The sequence below is a fragment of the Anarhichas minor genome, unplaced genomic scaffold (assembly GCF_050575085.1).
Source record: "Anarhichas minor isolate MPS153535 unplaced genomic scaffold, ASM5057508v1 ptg000043l, whole genome shotgun sequence".
In the NCBI taxonomy this organism is placed as follows: Eukaryota; Metazoa; Chordata; class Actinopteri; order Perciformes; family Anarhichadidae; genus Anarhichas; species Anarhichas minor.
In genome coordinates this window covers 6604343-6619849 of record NW_027466489.1, presented here as the reverse complement: position 1 = coordinate 6619849, position 15507 = coordinate 6604343, and the positions used below count along the sequence as shown (strand labels likewise).

The window sequence follows — 15507 nt, the reverse complement described above, 5'->3', positions numbered from 1 at the left end:
AACAGTCATATAAAGGATGTAATACAGATTGGTTATGTGGTAAATCTGTTTAATTTGTTGTTTCATTTAATTACATATCGTAATTTACAGTTTAAAATGAAAAGTTAGTTGAATTGCAATACAAATACATTCAACGATATCGATGTCATATGCACCTGCAGCAGTACAGAGTAAAACTATATCAACAATTATCAAAAACTACTTCTTTATAGTACTGTACACTGTATCGCTGTGTCTGTTCGTCTACGTTGTCAAACTGCAGCTTCTCTAAAGTACACATCATCTCTTTTGAGAAAGTCTAAAAGCAGTCAAAGGTGTCCAAAGAGACATATCTGTCTCTCCAAATGTGGGTTCAGGGTGATTAAACCATCAAGTTGAGGCATGTCAGATGGCATTCCCTACAACTTCATAGCTTTACTCAGGGGGCTGGGAGAGCTCGAAGGGCTCCAGGTAGATTTTGGTGCGGGCAAGAGCAGAAAAAGTAGGTGTAAGCCCAGTAGGCTCTGTGAAATGTAAATTGTCAGGTGTAGAGGAAAAAGCCCCCCAGTCTGCAGCTGTGAGACTTAAGTATTCTCCGTGTGCGCAGGGCTGCGTGTAAACATTTATCTCTAACAGCATGTGCTATGCTCGCCTTGTTGGAGTGTGCAAAGTGACTTTTTTGGGGTCATTATTGTTATTGAATACACTCAGGGGAAGTAGACAAGGTGGCGTTTGTACACGGCAGCAAGCACATTACTGTTATGATATTAAGCCTGGCCGGTCTGTGGTTGTACACAGGATCTAGTCTGCAGGTGCGTGCGGCTCGTGTGTTGTCTGGGGCGAACAGGAGGTACTTACAGGTGATCCGCTGGGGCCAGGTGGTCCTCTGGGACCCATAGGGCCCTGAGGGAGAGAAAAGAGACAAAGGACACAACATTAGGCCAACGACATCCTTTCGAAATACACACTGTTTAACTACACAAAGACGTAAAACACTGGTGCACAATTATTATTTCTTTTCAATTGCAATTCTGAGAACGGCCGAGTTTTTGTTGACTTGAATTCTGTCAGAAGCTATAAAAACAACATCACCTGCTTTGCCCTGAAGCTACACAAAACTCAACGGCTCTACTTGTCAAATCCATAAATTGTTTGAAATTCCTCAGCTGCATTTGGACTTTCTCTCACTCTTCATCTCTTTCTTTTTTCTGTCAACGCCCCCTCCTCCTTCTCTCAGCTCTTTTTCCCACCCATTGCGTGTTTCTATAGTTCAAAGGTCCCCAGTGGTAGTGCTCTACAGGAGGGTTTGAACTCTATACGACGTCTTACACTTTGACATTGAATGTGAAACAACATCGAACTGAACTGTTGCATAAATGTTTCATGCGTAGATGTTAGATCTCAGAAATTAAATCAGGAGATGAGAGATCTTTTCAACTAACTTCCATCTGACTGAACCCGAATCTGCTCTGCGGGAACTGCTGGCTGGAGTCACATGCCAAAGTCATTTCTACTACAACTTCATGCATCGCTGCCCAACAAGAGAAAATTACATTCTGTGGAGGTGATGAGCCAGATATCCATAGCTTTTTCTCTCTGTCTGCCTTTTTATCTTACACACATGCACAAAGAAAATCAGCTGTTCAAGGAACGATTGGACTATCGAAGTTGGTGTCAATAGAGCTTCACAAAATTCAAAGTTCCTCAGTGAAAAAACGGCTGGATTCAGATAACTTGTGACAGCTTTTCCCAAACATATTCCTTTCAGTAGGGTTGCTTTTATGAACCCACATTTTAGCATTATGGTTTTACTTAACAAATCAAGGATGGCAGCCAAAGAAAATGTCACAGTGGTCCTCAGAAACGAATGAAAGTCACCTTTCAGTGGGTGTGGGAAGCCTTTAACCAGCGGATAGTAACTTATCAATGGGGCTCTATATCTTCTGGACTTTTGAATGTGTGTTTGAAAGACATGCATAAGACATTATGTGTGTGTGCATACATGTCAGTAGGTGCGTTGTTTGAGCGTTTGGTTATGTAGGTGATATGAGTAGGTGTATGAGGGGTTATAAGACTTGTGATTTAACATGAGTCCAGTCTGTTCTTTCACTGCTCCCCCCAGCAGGCCGGCGGACGCCAAAGTCAACGTGGGCTGGCTTCAAAAGGACCCGGTATTGTGGCAAGCTCTCAGACAGACATGTGGAAGGACAGTCAGCAGGAGTGAAGCCATACAAACTGCTGCTAGCTGTTGGGATCTGATCAATCCCCCACCTCCCACCCCCTCTCTTGGCTTCTCAAAGCTGCTCTGCGGCTCTCTAAACCAAAATAGCTCCCAGTGTGCTCCTCGCTCCATCTCGGGCAAGCTGCCACGCCATACCCCAGCAGCAGTGGTTTTTCATGGGCTTGAAATATAATGATGATCAATGGCTGTTTCCTCAATTTATAAAAATGACTCGTCCGTACTCCGTGTGAGGTGTTTATTTTCCATCAGGACCCAGAGCTCTGTGGTTTCTTGTCTCCAACGCTGTGGAGCAGAACCATTAGCAAAGGAGGGGAAGAAACACAGGCGATGCTACAAATCGTTGGGATTCTTCTTCCTCTCATCCTTGATCCTTGATGATTTTAAATCCTACATGGGTATGTTCTCTCCAGGAAAAGGCGATGATGACGATGATGATGATGTCCATTTAGTAGTTTTCGTATTTGATAACCATGTGAAGATTTCTCTGGTTCATGTAAGGAAGTTGTTTGGGCTCCTCCAGAAAGGTAAAAGCGCAGGCGTTTCTGTCAAAGATGCTTGCCAGCACAGATCTTTAACTGGGATTCAGGTGGAAAGACTCCTTGCTCCTGACCCCTCCAAGATTGTAGCATCCAGGCAGATACATAAGCAGCCGACTGTAAAATAAAAACCCAACAACAACATAGAAGTGGCAGCAGGTCTCATCATCGCTCTCTCACCATTGGTCCTTGCATCACGCCCATCTGTGCGCCGCCAGCTTTCTCGTCAAAACCACCAGCCATCTGAGCAGCAAAGTTCTGGAAAAGGCGAAAGAAAAGACAGGTTGCTTATGTGCCTTTTATATACATGTATGACATCTCCGTGACATCAAGCCTTTAAAGTCACACTGACTGCAGGCTAAAGCATCTGGTTGGAATATATGGAAGGCCAATAAAAAATGAAGGAGGATGCTGTGTCATTTTGGCAGTAGAGGGGATCAGCTTTTAATAGAATGTGAGCAGCAGAGCTTATTATGTGAATCCTGCTGCAGACAGAGGAGAGACAGAGGGCATGTGAACAGTATTCATCCCTCTCTCCTTCACAAAGAGTCTCCTTGTTTCCCCCCCAAAATAAGCTCCTTCCCCTCCCCTCCCCAAGTCTACCATACTGCCTCCTGCCCTTCTACCTCCCCTCCCCTCAATCCACCTCCTCCCTCCTTTTCTCCTACAAAGAATGAGAGGCATTCGATCTATTCTCTCTCTCTGCATCTACTTGCTGTTGTCTTTCTGCCTCCTCCCAACGCCAGCAATTTTCCACATCTTTTGTGCTCTTGGATTCTTTCCTTGCATCAGTGTTCAACCTGTCAGCTCCCATGTCTGCAGTGAATGCTCACCCACCCCTATTTGTCATGGGATACTTACTCCACCAAGGCCAGGGGGTCCATTAGGTCCTGGAGGTCCGGGGGGGCCGGGGTTTCCGGGGGTGCCAGGCTCACCATCTCTGCCGCGGGGACCAAGGCCTCCCTGAAATAGATAGATACTATTAAAATAAATCAATGAGGCTTACCAAATGATCAATCTGATGCTTATTTGTAAACTGAGATGGCCAAATGATGCAAGTGCCTAACAATAAGTCAAACCTATATATCATTTGGTCCATAAAAATGTGAGGAAAAAGTAAAAAGAAAATACATGTCCAAGTTGACATATTTAAATGTCTTGTTTTGTCCACTAATAGTCCAAAACCAAAATAAATGTAGTTTGTGTCATATAAAACAACCAAAGCAAAAAAATGTGGGCCTTTTAAAGGTCATCAAAATAGCCGTTGATTCATTTTCTGTTGATCAACTTACTGATTCATCTACGAATAATGTCTGTCCTCCTTAAAAAAGCAGCTTATATTTTATACTTTTTTTATGCGCAATGTGATTTTTGACAACTAAGAACACACATTTTATATGAAATGCAAATGCAAGTTATATCATTGAGTAAAAATCATCCAGTTTCCTTATTATTATATTTACTTTAAACACACCAAAGTCAAATACCAATGACTTTCTAAGCACACATGAGTACAGGAAAGTGTACAAGTAACCATTGAATAATTTCAGGCCTTTATGCCAATATTTGAACCGAGTAGTACTTAATAAATCATTACACAGCTGCTGGCAGACAACACACCACTCCGCTGACAGAAGCTTAACGCTAAGTTGAACCTTCTCCAAACGGCACTGATGGTCTGCATGAGTAAACTCAACTTCACCTGTCTTCTTGAACTGAACCAAACCGGATATTTAAAGGTAAAAAAAGAGCTATAATACTCCCACCACCAAGATACAGAGGTTACATATACAGCATGCAGATGATTTAAACTACCTGGCATACCTCTGCTCTGGGCATGTTTTGACAAATTACCCTGCAAGGGGATCCTGAGCAAAGAATGTGCTGAACAACTAAAAGGCTGCTTAACCTCTGCTAGCCAAAACTCAACTCGCTTTGTGCTAAAATCTACATAAACAAGATGAGTACAAGACATAAACTCCTCGCCTTCAGCCATTATCACATCCAAGTGTTGTTACGTTAATGCAATGATCAAAGCCTGGCGTGGTGCGGCGATGTTGATTTCACACACTGACTGACTGGAGGCCTCAGAGAGAAGCAGAGATTTACATTAGGAGTCTCTGACAGTCCCACATTTGTTGAACGACCCAGACGTCAGTGGACCACACAGCCTAATGGAAACGACACGTGACTAGTTAGACTGAGCTGCTCAATGAAAGGCTACCATTCTGCAAACCTGCAGGCTGTAGCAGATACCCCATCCACCCTCCTCACCCCCTAAAGACCTAAAGCGATCAGATTCAATAGGGCATACTGTACTTCTTAAAAGAGCAGCTTGTGGGTCTACTTTTTGGTGTGAAAATGACAAGATGGGGGAGTGAATTTTTATTTTTTCAAACTGACCTTGTCTCCCTTGTCTCCTCTCGATCCACGGGGTCCTTGCTCTCCTGGTGGGCCCTGGTGAACGGGAGACAGTGAAGTAGCCGGTGACTTCAGGTGTTTTCTCATGTACATGTGAGCTGCAGAAACAGCTGTGAACTCTGCTGCTGTTATGTCAGATCAGATTTTCTGTCATTGTAACTGGCAAATAAATGTAATACCAACGTGGGTACTTTGAATGCAGTCTCTCTCTTTCTATTTTAAATGCTCTATACAAATTGTAAAAGCTTTCAAAGGAAAAGTGTATAAATGCAGAAATTGGTGCGTACCATTGGGCCACCCGGTCCTCTTGGTCCTACAACCTGGTCAAGCAAAGGACAGAAAAAAAGAAAATATGTCAGAAAACCCTTGAGGTCATTTAATTGTAGCATAATGCATTTTTTTTGTATTTGCATTGTTCCAGTGCACAAACTGAATACTGAATTAGGCCCACCTCTAAAGCTTACATTCACCAGATGTATTTGGACACGTGAGGTTTAGAGCTCTTTGCACACGGAGCGGAAACATTATCTTTCTTCCATCAGAGCAAGCTTGCTAATTGCTAATCTCTTCAGGCAAAGTGTTATAACAGACATACAATAAACAATGCCTTCTTATTTCCGGCCATGAACTTGTATTCCCTCTAGAGGGGTAAAGCATTTCCAGGTGCAGCGCTGCAGCAGCAGGGAGTTTACTCTTTTTCTCCGCTGGCCTTTGGGGATATTAATGGCGGATTGTATGGAGGCCTTATTGTGCTTGGCTGTCTTCCTGACGAGTGGGCAGCAGACCTACCTCCTCTCTCTTTGACTCAACCTTCTTTCTTTCTTAGGCCCGTGGTATTAATGCTAGATTATATTCGTATTTCTCTCATTATGAACAGCTATTTGTACACAAATCCACTGCCAGAGACAATGTGCTACCAACAGTGATGGAATGAAACTAATTACATTTACTCAAGTAAGACTTTTGAGTGTTTCCATTCCATACTAGTTGAATCTTCTACTCCACTACATTTTAGCTCAAAATGTTGTGCTTTCTATTCCTAATACATTTATTTGACAGCTTTCAGAACTAACTAATAATAATAATAATAATACTATATATTTTACCTAAGTGACATTTTTGATGGAGGACTTTTACTTGTTGTGGTGTATTTTTATATTGCTACTTTCTACCTAAGTAAAGGATCTGAATACTTCCTCCTCCTGTGACTACCAATAAGGGGTTGTAAGTGTTTCATTTAATGATGAAAGAAATCTCAACCTCAGACATGAAAATCCAAAAACAATTCACAAAAGAACATCTTCAAGTGAAAAGAATGGTGAGTTATATTTTATCGTGCTGTGTGGTGTCAACTTACATCGGTAATGTCTCCGGGTTCACCTTTCACACCCTGATGTTGAAAAGATAAAGCACAAAAACAGCAATTAGGATTCTAATTATTTGGTGACGCTGCCCCTGAGAGAATATTTGAAAAGCACAGCCAAAATTTTGAGGAAATCGGTCAACGGCAAAATTTTGAAAATAAGTATCCCCTACTACAGAATCACTAGACACATAAATATGGCACTAAGTGTCAAGGAGGAAATAACTATTATCCATCTGGCAAAGCTCTTTCACATCAAAGTCTCATCTAAATCCGTAAACTACAGGGGAGTCCTGCAGCACTGGTGTGAGTCTGGGATAGATACAGATTTAATTGCAGGTGCTGGAGAGCTTCCTTTTTCACACACACACACACACACACACACACATAGAGCATCATGATCACACAGACATACTGTATCTACACACACACATCTTAATATGCTACAGGGTCTCACCTTAGCTCCAGGTGATCCTGTTATGTGGTCAAGTGGGTCAGAGGGAAAAAAACAGACCACAGTTAGCGGATGGATTCCACAAAAACAATCCATGAAGGTCACACAAAACCCAGAGAGTCTGCATGCGCTGATAGCCAATTGTCCTACAATAACGACCACCACTAAATCACATTTGTGGCCCCCGAAGAGCCCATCAGAATTGAAAAAGTGTTGGTTGAATCACCATCTTAAGCGCTTGAAGCAGAAGCAGAAGAGCTGCAGGTAAAAGGGAATGGTAGAAAGCAAAATAGTTGTAATAGCCAATTTCAGATAATTAAATCTGATGGAGGCCATCACTGGATTTTTGTTTTTCATATTTCAAAGCAATCTAATAAGCATTGTTTAGTAGCAATATTGATAAATCATGAGTTTGCCTATTTGTTAGGGTATAGGGCTGGGTATCGTTGAGAATAGTTTTCTATAAAAACCCTATTTTCATTCATCAAAAGAATCAAACTTCTCAAAAGTTAATTCCAGTAACCGTATAAGACATTTGCCTCCATAAAATTAACTAAAATTGTCAAAATTTAGATTTAAATCAAGAACTATCAAGTCACAAAAGAATAGCACAAAAGAATCTGACAGATGTTCAATGCCACTTGACAGTGTTTTGATCGTCAGTGGAATCAACACATTTCATTCAATACAAAAAAGTATTGAGGTTCAATAGCCAGCCCTATTTTAAGCTAGTTGTTACCTTAAAATGATGCTGTACGTGTTACATACTTATTACTAAGCACTTCATTTTTTCCTTTAATGAAAGATAAGTGTTTTATAAAGCACTTTAATCAACAAGCATGCGTTGCAAACAGTGACACTTCTGATTTCACGTATGCTCCCCAACTGGCTGTGTTTGTATTTCCAAAGCTGACCTGGTTAATTAGGAGAAAATGGCAGTTCTAAATGTGGTGAATAGCTCCTTCCAAAGGTCTCAGTATAGTGTCACAGTTTTTCTTGCCATCAGATCTGCAGAAATCCTCAGAGAGGATATAGAGAAGAAATGCGAGACCGCCTCTGAGGTATTTCCTTAATGACTCCCACATGTTTTCATGATACTCAGGGAAGGAGAGAGTATTCAAACAAGATGGGGCCAAGGTGAGCCGGCTATGGAAACATTACGTTGAGGTAGCATTTCACTGAAATCTGGTCAGATGTGTCACTGTTGTCTTTTATTTCTCATCATTTGTTTGCTTTGGGGACCGAAAACTGTATTCAAATCAAAGGTTGACATATAGTATTGGCCTGATTCAAACCATTAAGTGTTAATTAGTTAATGGCCAACCTTTGATTAATACCAAATCACCCATGTGTCATTTTCTCCCCAGAATAAACAACATGATCTTGCAGAGTAATTTATTTATGAGAGGTGTGAGATAAATAAATTACGACCAATGGGTGGAGACTGGTCACTTGCGCAGATGGGGCAACACTCTCCAAATGGGATTTCAGGTTTGGAACAGTCTTTTAGCTCCTCGCAGACAATTTCATCACACAGGACGGTTCCAGTGTCACACACACAGATGCGACAAGGCTCTGGTTTCCACACGTCCTTGTCGCTATAGCGCTGTCCATCCTGTACACAGCTAATAACATCCTCCTCTGTGTGTGAGGTCATAGAGAGGGACACACAGAGGCCAAGGCAGGTAGATGGCGGGAGGAAAAAGGAGATTATTGATCAGGTATGAAATACAGTCACTGCAATGTGTCACTCATAAACAACAACTTGCGTATTAACTGTTAGTCATAAAATGTTTCAAAGATATGCAGCAAAGTAAATAAAGTTGTGTTTAGGTGTTAAACACATGTGCAGTGCATCAACAGGTACCTCAAAGTGTGAATATAAGAAAAGGACACGTTGGTAAACTTAAACCTAATGAAAAAAGAATCCAAAAACATATTCTTCTTATAAGAATATCATTTGTCATTTCATTGAGCTTGATCTGTGATCACCTTCATCATGTATGACAAACCTATTAATGACTAACTTTTACAAATATAGATTTCTTATCAACACAATTTCTACAATTAAACAAATCTTCTGGGGTGTCACAGTCTCCATTAAGGCTTCAACTAACAATTATTTTAATTATTTCCGCCAATTGTATTCTTGATTAATTGACGAATCATTTTGTCTAAAATGTCAGACTATATTATGAAAAATGCTCTTTAAACATCTCACAGCTCAAGATGATATAATCAAGTTGTTTAACAGTCCAAAACCCAACGATATTCAGTTTATAAACATCAAATCGTCCCATTTGACAGGTTTGAATCAGCAAATGTTTGCTGCTTTTGCTTATAAATGACTTAAACAATAAATCGTTTTTCAAAAGAGTTGCTAAATTATTATTCGTCGAATGGCTAATGGATTAATTAATCATTGCAGCACTTATCGGCATAAGCCGCAAATTCCCTGGTTCAAATCCAGCTGTTACACCCTTATTACATGACACCCCCTCTCTTCCCTCTACATGTTCTGTCTGCCAACCAACTACACACTACTACTATTGAAAATCCTAATAGCCATCTTAAAGAAGCAAAACTCTCTTGTTCCATCATTCCATTTATCAATAGCCAACACTGAGACAAGTTATTGAAGTAACCTCTCAAACAGTCACTGGGTGGCAGTGTAACATCACAGAATCACAGCTGAGTAAGACCTGCAGGAAACCTCCAATAACTTCACAGGAGCTGGAGACCACATGCTTTAATTCCTCCACAAGTTAAATATAGGGCGAGTTTACATCGCGGGAGACACCCTACACAGACTTTGCATTCAGTAAATGAAACATGTTTGGATTTTTCAGACCACAGCTTGGCAAAGAGAACACAGCTGAATGTGATGGAGGCTGGGCGTGTTTCAATACAGGTACTGTACTTGCGCTAAATGACACCACTCACGAAAATGCTAGAATGAACTCAGTAATTAGCCACATCCCTGTTCATTTTCCCGTCTGACAGCTTCCTAAAAAGTCAACAGAAGGCCAAACAGTTGCTCAAAGAAATGCTCTGATTGGAGCCACTGAACCTGCACCGAGGGGTGAAAGTGGTCGACCCACCAAAAGAAAAGCCTCAGGGTTCGGACTGCTGAAAGTGTGAGAGGAGAAGGAGCAAGTACAGTAGCTATATTTACCTTTGAGTACTGCTTAAGTCTAGGTAACCTGATGGACCTCTGCTGCTGATTGCTCAGCAGCAATGAATGAGGTCTTTCTCGAAAGGGACAGAGTGGGCAATTCACAAACTATTGCCTTGTATAAACATGGGGCACACTTTAAACCCCATCTTGAAGCCATAGCTGTGTCAGATGCCAATTCAAACACGCCAGCGAGAGAAACAAATGGTCATCTTTCATGCACATACCTAGCAGGTTTGATATTTACTTTTACAGGCCTGGATGCACTGTCAAAAGGCTGCACCTGTCCTTTCATTGGCTCTCAAATATGAAAGATTCTCCTGGTATTCTGGGACAAGGGCTCCTCTGTATACTGCAGAGTTGAGAGAAAGCTGGCTTTTCGTCACTGAGGATAATTTGCCAGTCTCCTCTCCCATGTGTTGGCAGCCATACTGTTTTCCAGAGGAGTGAAATGAACAATGAAAATAGTAAAGTGAACCCAGGTGTACTTCCAGGACAGTAGAGTCAACTCTGTTTTCACTGTATTTAGTAACTTTCTCTTCTACTCTCACCTGATTAGCTTTATGGGCTCCTCGTCTCCATGAGGCACTCAGTCAGTAGCCTCAAAACTGATGGTTAAAGAGCCCCTGTCCCCTCTGAGTGACTTGGGCCATTGAGCCTGCTGTGCTGAGGACACAATCAGACCTCTTTACCACTTCAGATACATTTCTGCCTGAAAGGTCATTATATCTAGAGGACTATACCTCTGAAAGGGTAACCTGAGACTTGCAATTGCTATGAGTATTTTTCTTCTTGGAAAATACACCGTTGCATTGCTTTAAAAGTCCCTTATATTTTTCCAATCACCTATCTCTTGCACCTTGGCTCTGCTTCTCCCTGGGCTGACTGTCACAGTTTATGGGTAATCTTTTACGCAGATGGAAATCCTGAAATCACATGGAACATTATTTCTGGCTCCAATCTGCTGGCGTACCTTCATGCTCAAATGTCCATTGAGGATACTAAAATCAATAGTGATGAGGAATTATCCCATTTCCCTTTTATTCAAATAACTGCAGAGACAGGAAGTCTGCAGGTATGAAGAATGATATATAAGGGCTATTTGATTCTTAATAGAGAAAAAAAAACAAGTAATCGCTTTAAAAACCCTTTTTAGGGAACTTTTGGTTATTAGTCCACCTTTCCACCCCAACAAGCCAGGATTCGCCTGGATGCCCTCTGACAGCAATGGAATGTGAACACTTTTCACCAAAGGCCCTTGAGCCTGACCACCTTTCACTTTTTGCCCATCCCCTCCCCCTCTCACCCTCTACATTAAGTGAATCTGCAGCTAAAATGAGAGCCTGTCAAGGCCTCTAAAGCACCCACAGGTGTCTGGCAGCTTAACCTAAGAAAGAAGGGGGAGGTAGGGTAAGTAATTTGGTTCCAGTGTAGGCGATTGAAATCTGAATCTTTATGATTTTCGCTTTGCAGATTGTAAACTTCAATGATAATGAATAACTACCAACGACACATAATTAACATAAATACAAAATAACTCCAGAGAAGCAAGAAAACCAATGCGTCCTGCTCTGTGCGCGTTATTTTGCGTAAACTTGCCACATCTCTCCATCCATTGCATAACTTTTACGCACGTCCACAGCTCTGATATATTGAGTTGTATCGCACCTTGCAGGTACAGTAAGATCAGCACACTTGGTAGACAGAAGGTTCACAACTATCATCAATCAATTAACTTTGCATGCATATGCGTATCCAAACAATCATGAACTTCTGTGCGTAAAAGGTGCGAGGGAAAAAACACCAAAACAATCACTAAACTATAAAAAGCTCAGGTGCTGCGCTCGAAGATAAACCTGTTGCAAAAGAAAATGCACCTTATGACAACTTTAGCTTTTCTTCACTGTAACTATTTCAAAGAAATAAAACGATCACTTACGGTCGCCCTCTTGACATCTTACAACGGCTAATAGACAAACTTGGGTTGCTACAAGTAGCAGTACAGTCCTGGAATCCATAAAGCTGAACATGTCTAAATATTAGACATGCAGTGCCCGCGAGGGAGAAAGGAAAGTGCCAAGATATCGGAGGCTTCTCTCAGTATTTAGTGTGTCCCCAGTTACAAAACCGAACCATTCGACATTCACAGTTCCCCAAAAAAAAAAATGAGGGAATCCAGCGGCAGGACCTGGACCTGCAGCAGAAAGTCAGCACCGACCGCTTTGGGCCAGACGTTTTAGTTTTATGTCCCCGTTGCCTTCAATGAATCTTCGTATATTCCCAAATATCAGTCCGGCCCCTTACCCCCTGCCGGGCTGAAATCTGAGCCCCGTTTCCCTCCCATTCTGTCTCCCAGCTTCCATTATTCCAGTCCCAGACCCCTCCTTTCTCCACGTGCTGCTACTGAACCCAAAAGAAAAACCACTCTGAAACTTTCCCCCCGTAACTTTGGTTACTTTGGTTAAATTATTATATGTGTGTGTGTGTGTGTGTGTGTGTGTGTGTGTGTGTGTGTGTGTGTTTTGGGGGGGGGGGGGGGGGGGGGGGGGGGGATTATACCATAGAAATGCATGTTTGAATACTGTAATGCACAAATGATGCATGGTTTTCACGTTGAGGGCATTAGTAGTTCATGTGTACTCCACACTTAAAGGTTCATGAAGTTATGACAGTTCCTGCAATCAGCCTTACAATATGACTTGATACTCTACTTGCTCATTCTCTAATATTGAACCATGAAAAGAGTTCATGACATCCTGCATGATGGAGTTCAGAGCTGCAGGAAGTCGTTTAATCGATCAAAAGAAAATTAATCTGCAACTTTTGTTGTAATTGATACATTCTTCAGTAATTTTTCAAGAAAAAGAAAATGCCCAAAATGTGCTGCTTCCAAGTCCTCAAATGTGAGAATTTGCGGCTATTTTTTTCACATATGATAGTGGTGAAATATGTTTTGGTTTTGAGACTGTTAGTTGGACAAAACAAGTCAATTTGGGATCTGGGGAACTGGACATTTTGACTGCTTGTTAAAGTTTAAATCAAGAAAAGAAATTGGCAGATATAACAATAATGAAAAAAAGGCATGCGTTGTAGCCCTGATGGAAAACTGAAGGTGTCTCACCTGGTTTGTCCACTGGGCTGTCACTCTTTTGGATGTAATAAACTGCATTGGCTTGTGTGTATGAAGCTCAGATTAGAGTGAAGAGTTTGAACGTGATCTAATGGTGGGTGCAGTGAGAGGACTGTGGGAAAAGAAGAGATGACCGTGGTTGAGGTTGAGGGCTTGCAGCATGCAGACTGTTATATGTTACTAACATTGTGAGATGTATGACAGCAGGAGTAATGTTGAGGGGACAGTATTGTCATTTCAGGACTCCCATCCACTACAGGAGAGAGCTTTTCTATGTGACCTTGGGACAGTCTCCCACACAGAGGATGAGACTTTAACAAGGAGTTGTCAGTTTCTGTCAGTGTCATATTGGTTTGAACTATTAGAAGTGACGCTGCCTGTCTGTCTTATTGTCTGTATTTGACCCGTTAGGATTATGTTGTGGCTCTGGTGTGAGATCAGATATGCCTTTCAGAACTGCAAGGTCTGTCTGCAACTTGCTCACTTGCTCGCACAGCTATTTTCGATCAAACAGATGATTCCAACAGTAATGTTTCACTTGCAATAACATTGTCTGTATCTCACCGGCTGATTATGGGAGGGGGACGAATAGATAGAAGAAAAAAAAGCAACAGAAAGGTTGTTTCACAAACTGTTCTTGTCATGGTCCCAGGTGTGTCTGCCTGGGCGTGGCCTTCCTTTCCCCCTCCTGCTGCCAATCAACTCACACACATGGAACTCATTCCCTCATCAAGCTCCCACAGTATATCTACTCAGCTCTCCCTCAACTCCTCGCCAGATCGTTTGTTCTCTCTCCGTGAACGACAGCTCCCACACCTCTCTCTGGCAAATAAAGAAAATTGTGTTTAACTCCAACTCCGAGTCCTTGCTTTTGGGTCCAGCCCCGCACTACCATGACAGAACGATCTGGCCATGTGGACCCAGCAGTGGACCCAGCAGAACCGGTGCAGAAGCCCACCGTCTCGACGGCGCTTTCCAGCCAAGGAGCCTTACTCGGACAACATCAAGCGTATCTCCACACCCTATTTGACAACGACCGGGCAATGGTAGACCAAATCGCGGAATTAACAAGGAAAGTGTCTCTGTTAACCTCTCGGTTGCCTCCCTCAGCTGATCCTGCACAGCCCGGCCTCCAGCCCTCTCCAGCTCTGCTCCCGGAAGTACCCACTCCATTTAGAGAGTCCTATGCTCCGGACCCTGAACCCTTCTCCGGAGACCTGGGTAGGTGCCGAGGTTTTCTTCTCCAGTGTTCTCTGGTTTTTAGCCAGCGGCCGTTGACCTTCCCCTCCGATGTTTCCAAGGTACGCTATATTTTGGGACTGTTGATAGGAAGGGCTTTAGCCTGGGCAGAAGCCGTTAATTCTAATCTGGCAGTTACAGCCCTTTCCTATGAAGACTTCCTTTGCAGGATGAAGGTGGTTTTCGACCACCCGGACCACGTTGGTAATGCGGCTAGACGCTTGCTTAACCTTCGCCAGGGCCCCAGAAGTGCGGCTGATTACTCTGTGGAGTTTAGAACACTCGCAGCGGATTCCAGATGGAACGATGAGGCCTTGCAAGGGGCGTTTTTGAATGGGCTCAGCGAACACCTAAAGGATGAACTGGCTTCTCGTGATGAACCTGTAGACTTTGATTGTCTGGTTTCCCTAGCTATCCGGCTCGATAACCGCCTGCGTGAGCGACACAAGGCGAGGGCCGGCCGTCCCAGTCAGTTTGCCAGCTCCCACTCGTCACCACCTCAAGCTAACTGGGGAGTGCAACCCCCCATCCCGGTTCAGTACCCCATGCCGGCTCATCCCTCCATGCCTCCAGACCCTGCTCCTCCTGGCGAGGAGCCCATGCAGCTGGGCCGGGCTCATCTTTCTCCTGCTGAACGGTTGCGCAGGATGAGGGTGGGTGAGTGCCTGTACTGCGGCCAGTCCGGTCACTTCATTGCTCTCTGCCCAGTCTGCCCAAAAGACAGGGCTCGCCAGTAGTAGTAGGGGTTCTGGCGAGCCAACCCAGTTCCCCATCTAGTTCCCTGTCTAGTTCAGAGTCCAGCTCCCCGAGCCAGTCACTCCCATCTAGGTTGCTGATTCAAGCCACTCTTTGTCACAAACAACTATCCTTGCCCCTCCTAGCCTTGGTCGACTCTGGCGCTGAGGATAGTTTCTTAGATAGAGATGTGGCCATCCAGGCTGGTTTTCCCTTAGAACGATTACAGTCCC

The 15507-nt window shown here is 43.0% G+C and overlaps 1 protein-coding gene across 2 annotated transcripts in view; it reads right to left on the bottom strand.

Annotated features, from left to right (window-relative positions):
* The window catches only part of col2a1b (collagen, type II, alpha 1b), a 45017-nt gene extending 32484 nt beyond the window's left edge, over positions 1 to 12533 (bottom strand). Inside the window, exons 1-9 of one of the 2 annotated variants that reach the window (XM_076110965.1) lie at positions 12110 to 12533; positions 8427 to 8636; positions 6999 to 7015; positions 6536 to 6568; positions 5466 to 5498; positions 5161 to 5214; positions 3619 to 3720; positions 2938 to 3015; positions 838 to 882 (exon numbers count right to left, since the gene is read on the bottom strand). In XM_076110965.1, coding sequence (XP_075967080.1) covers positions 838 to 882; positions 2938 to 3015; positions 3619 to 3720; positions 5161 to 5214; positions 5466 to 5498; positions 6536 to 6568; positions 6999 to 7015; positions 8427 to 8636; positions 12110 to 12200 — 663 coding nt within the window. In that variant the 5' untranslated portion in view covers positions 12201 to 12533. The remainder of the gene's footprint in view (positions 1 to 837; positions 883 to 2937; positions 3016 to 3618; positions 3721 to 5160; positions 5215 to 5465; positions 5499 to 6535; positions 6569 to 6998; positions 7016 to 8426; positions 8637 to 12109) is intronic. The other variant, XM_076110966.1, reaches the window with a different exon arrangement.
* Between the last annotated feature and the right edge of the window lie 2974 nt (positions 12534 to 15507).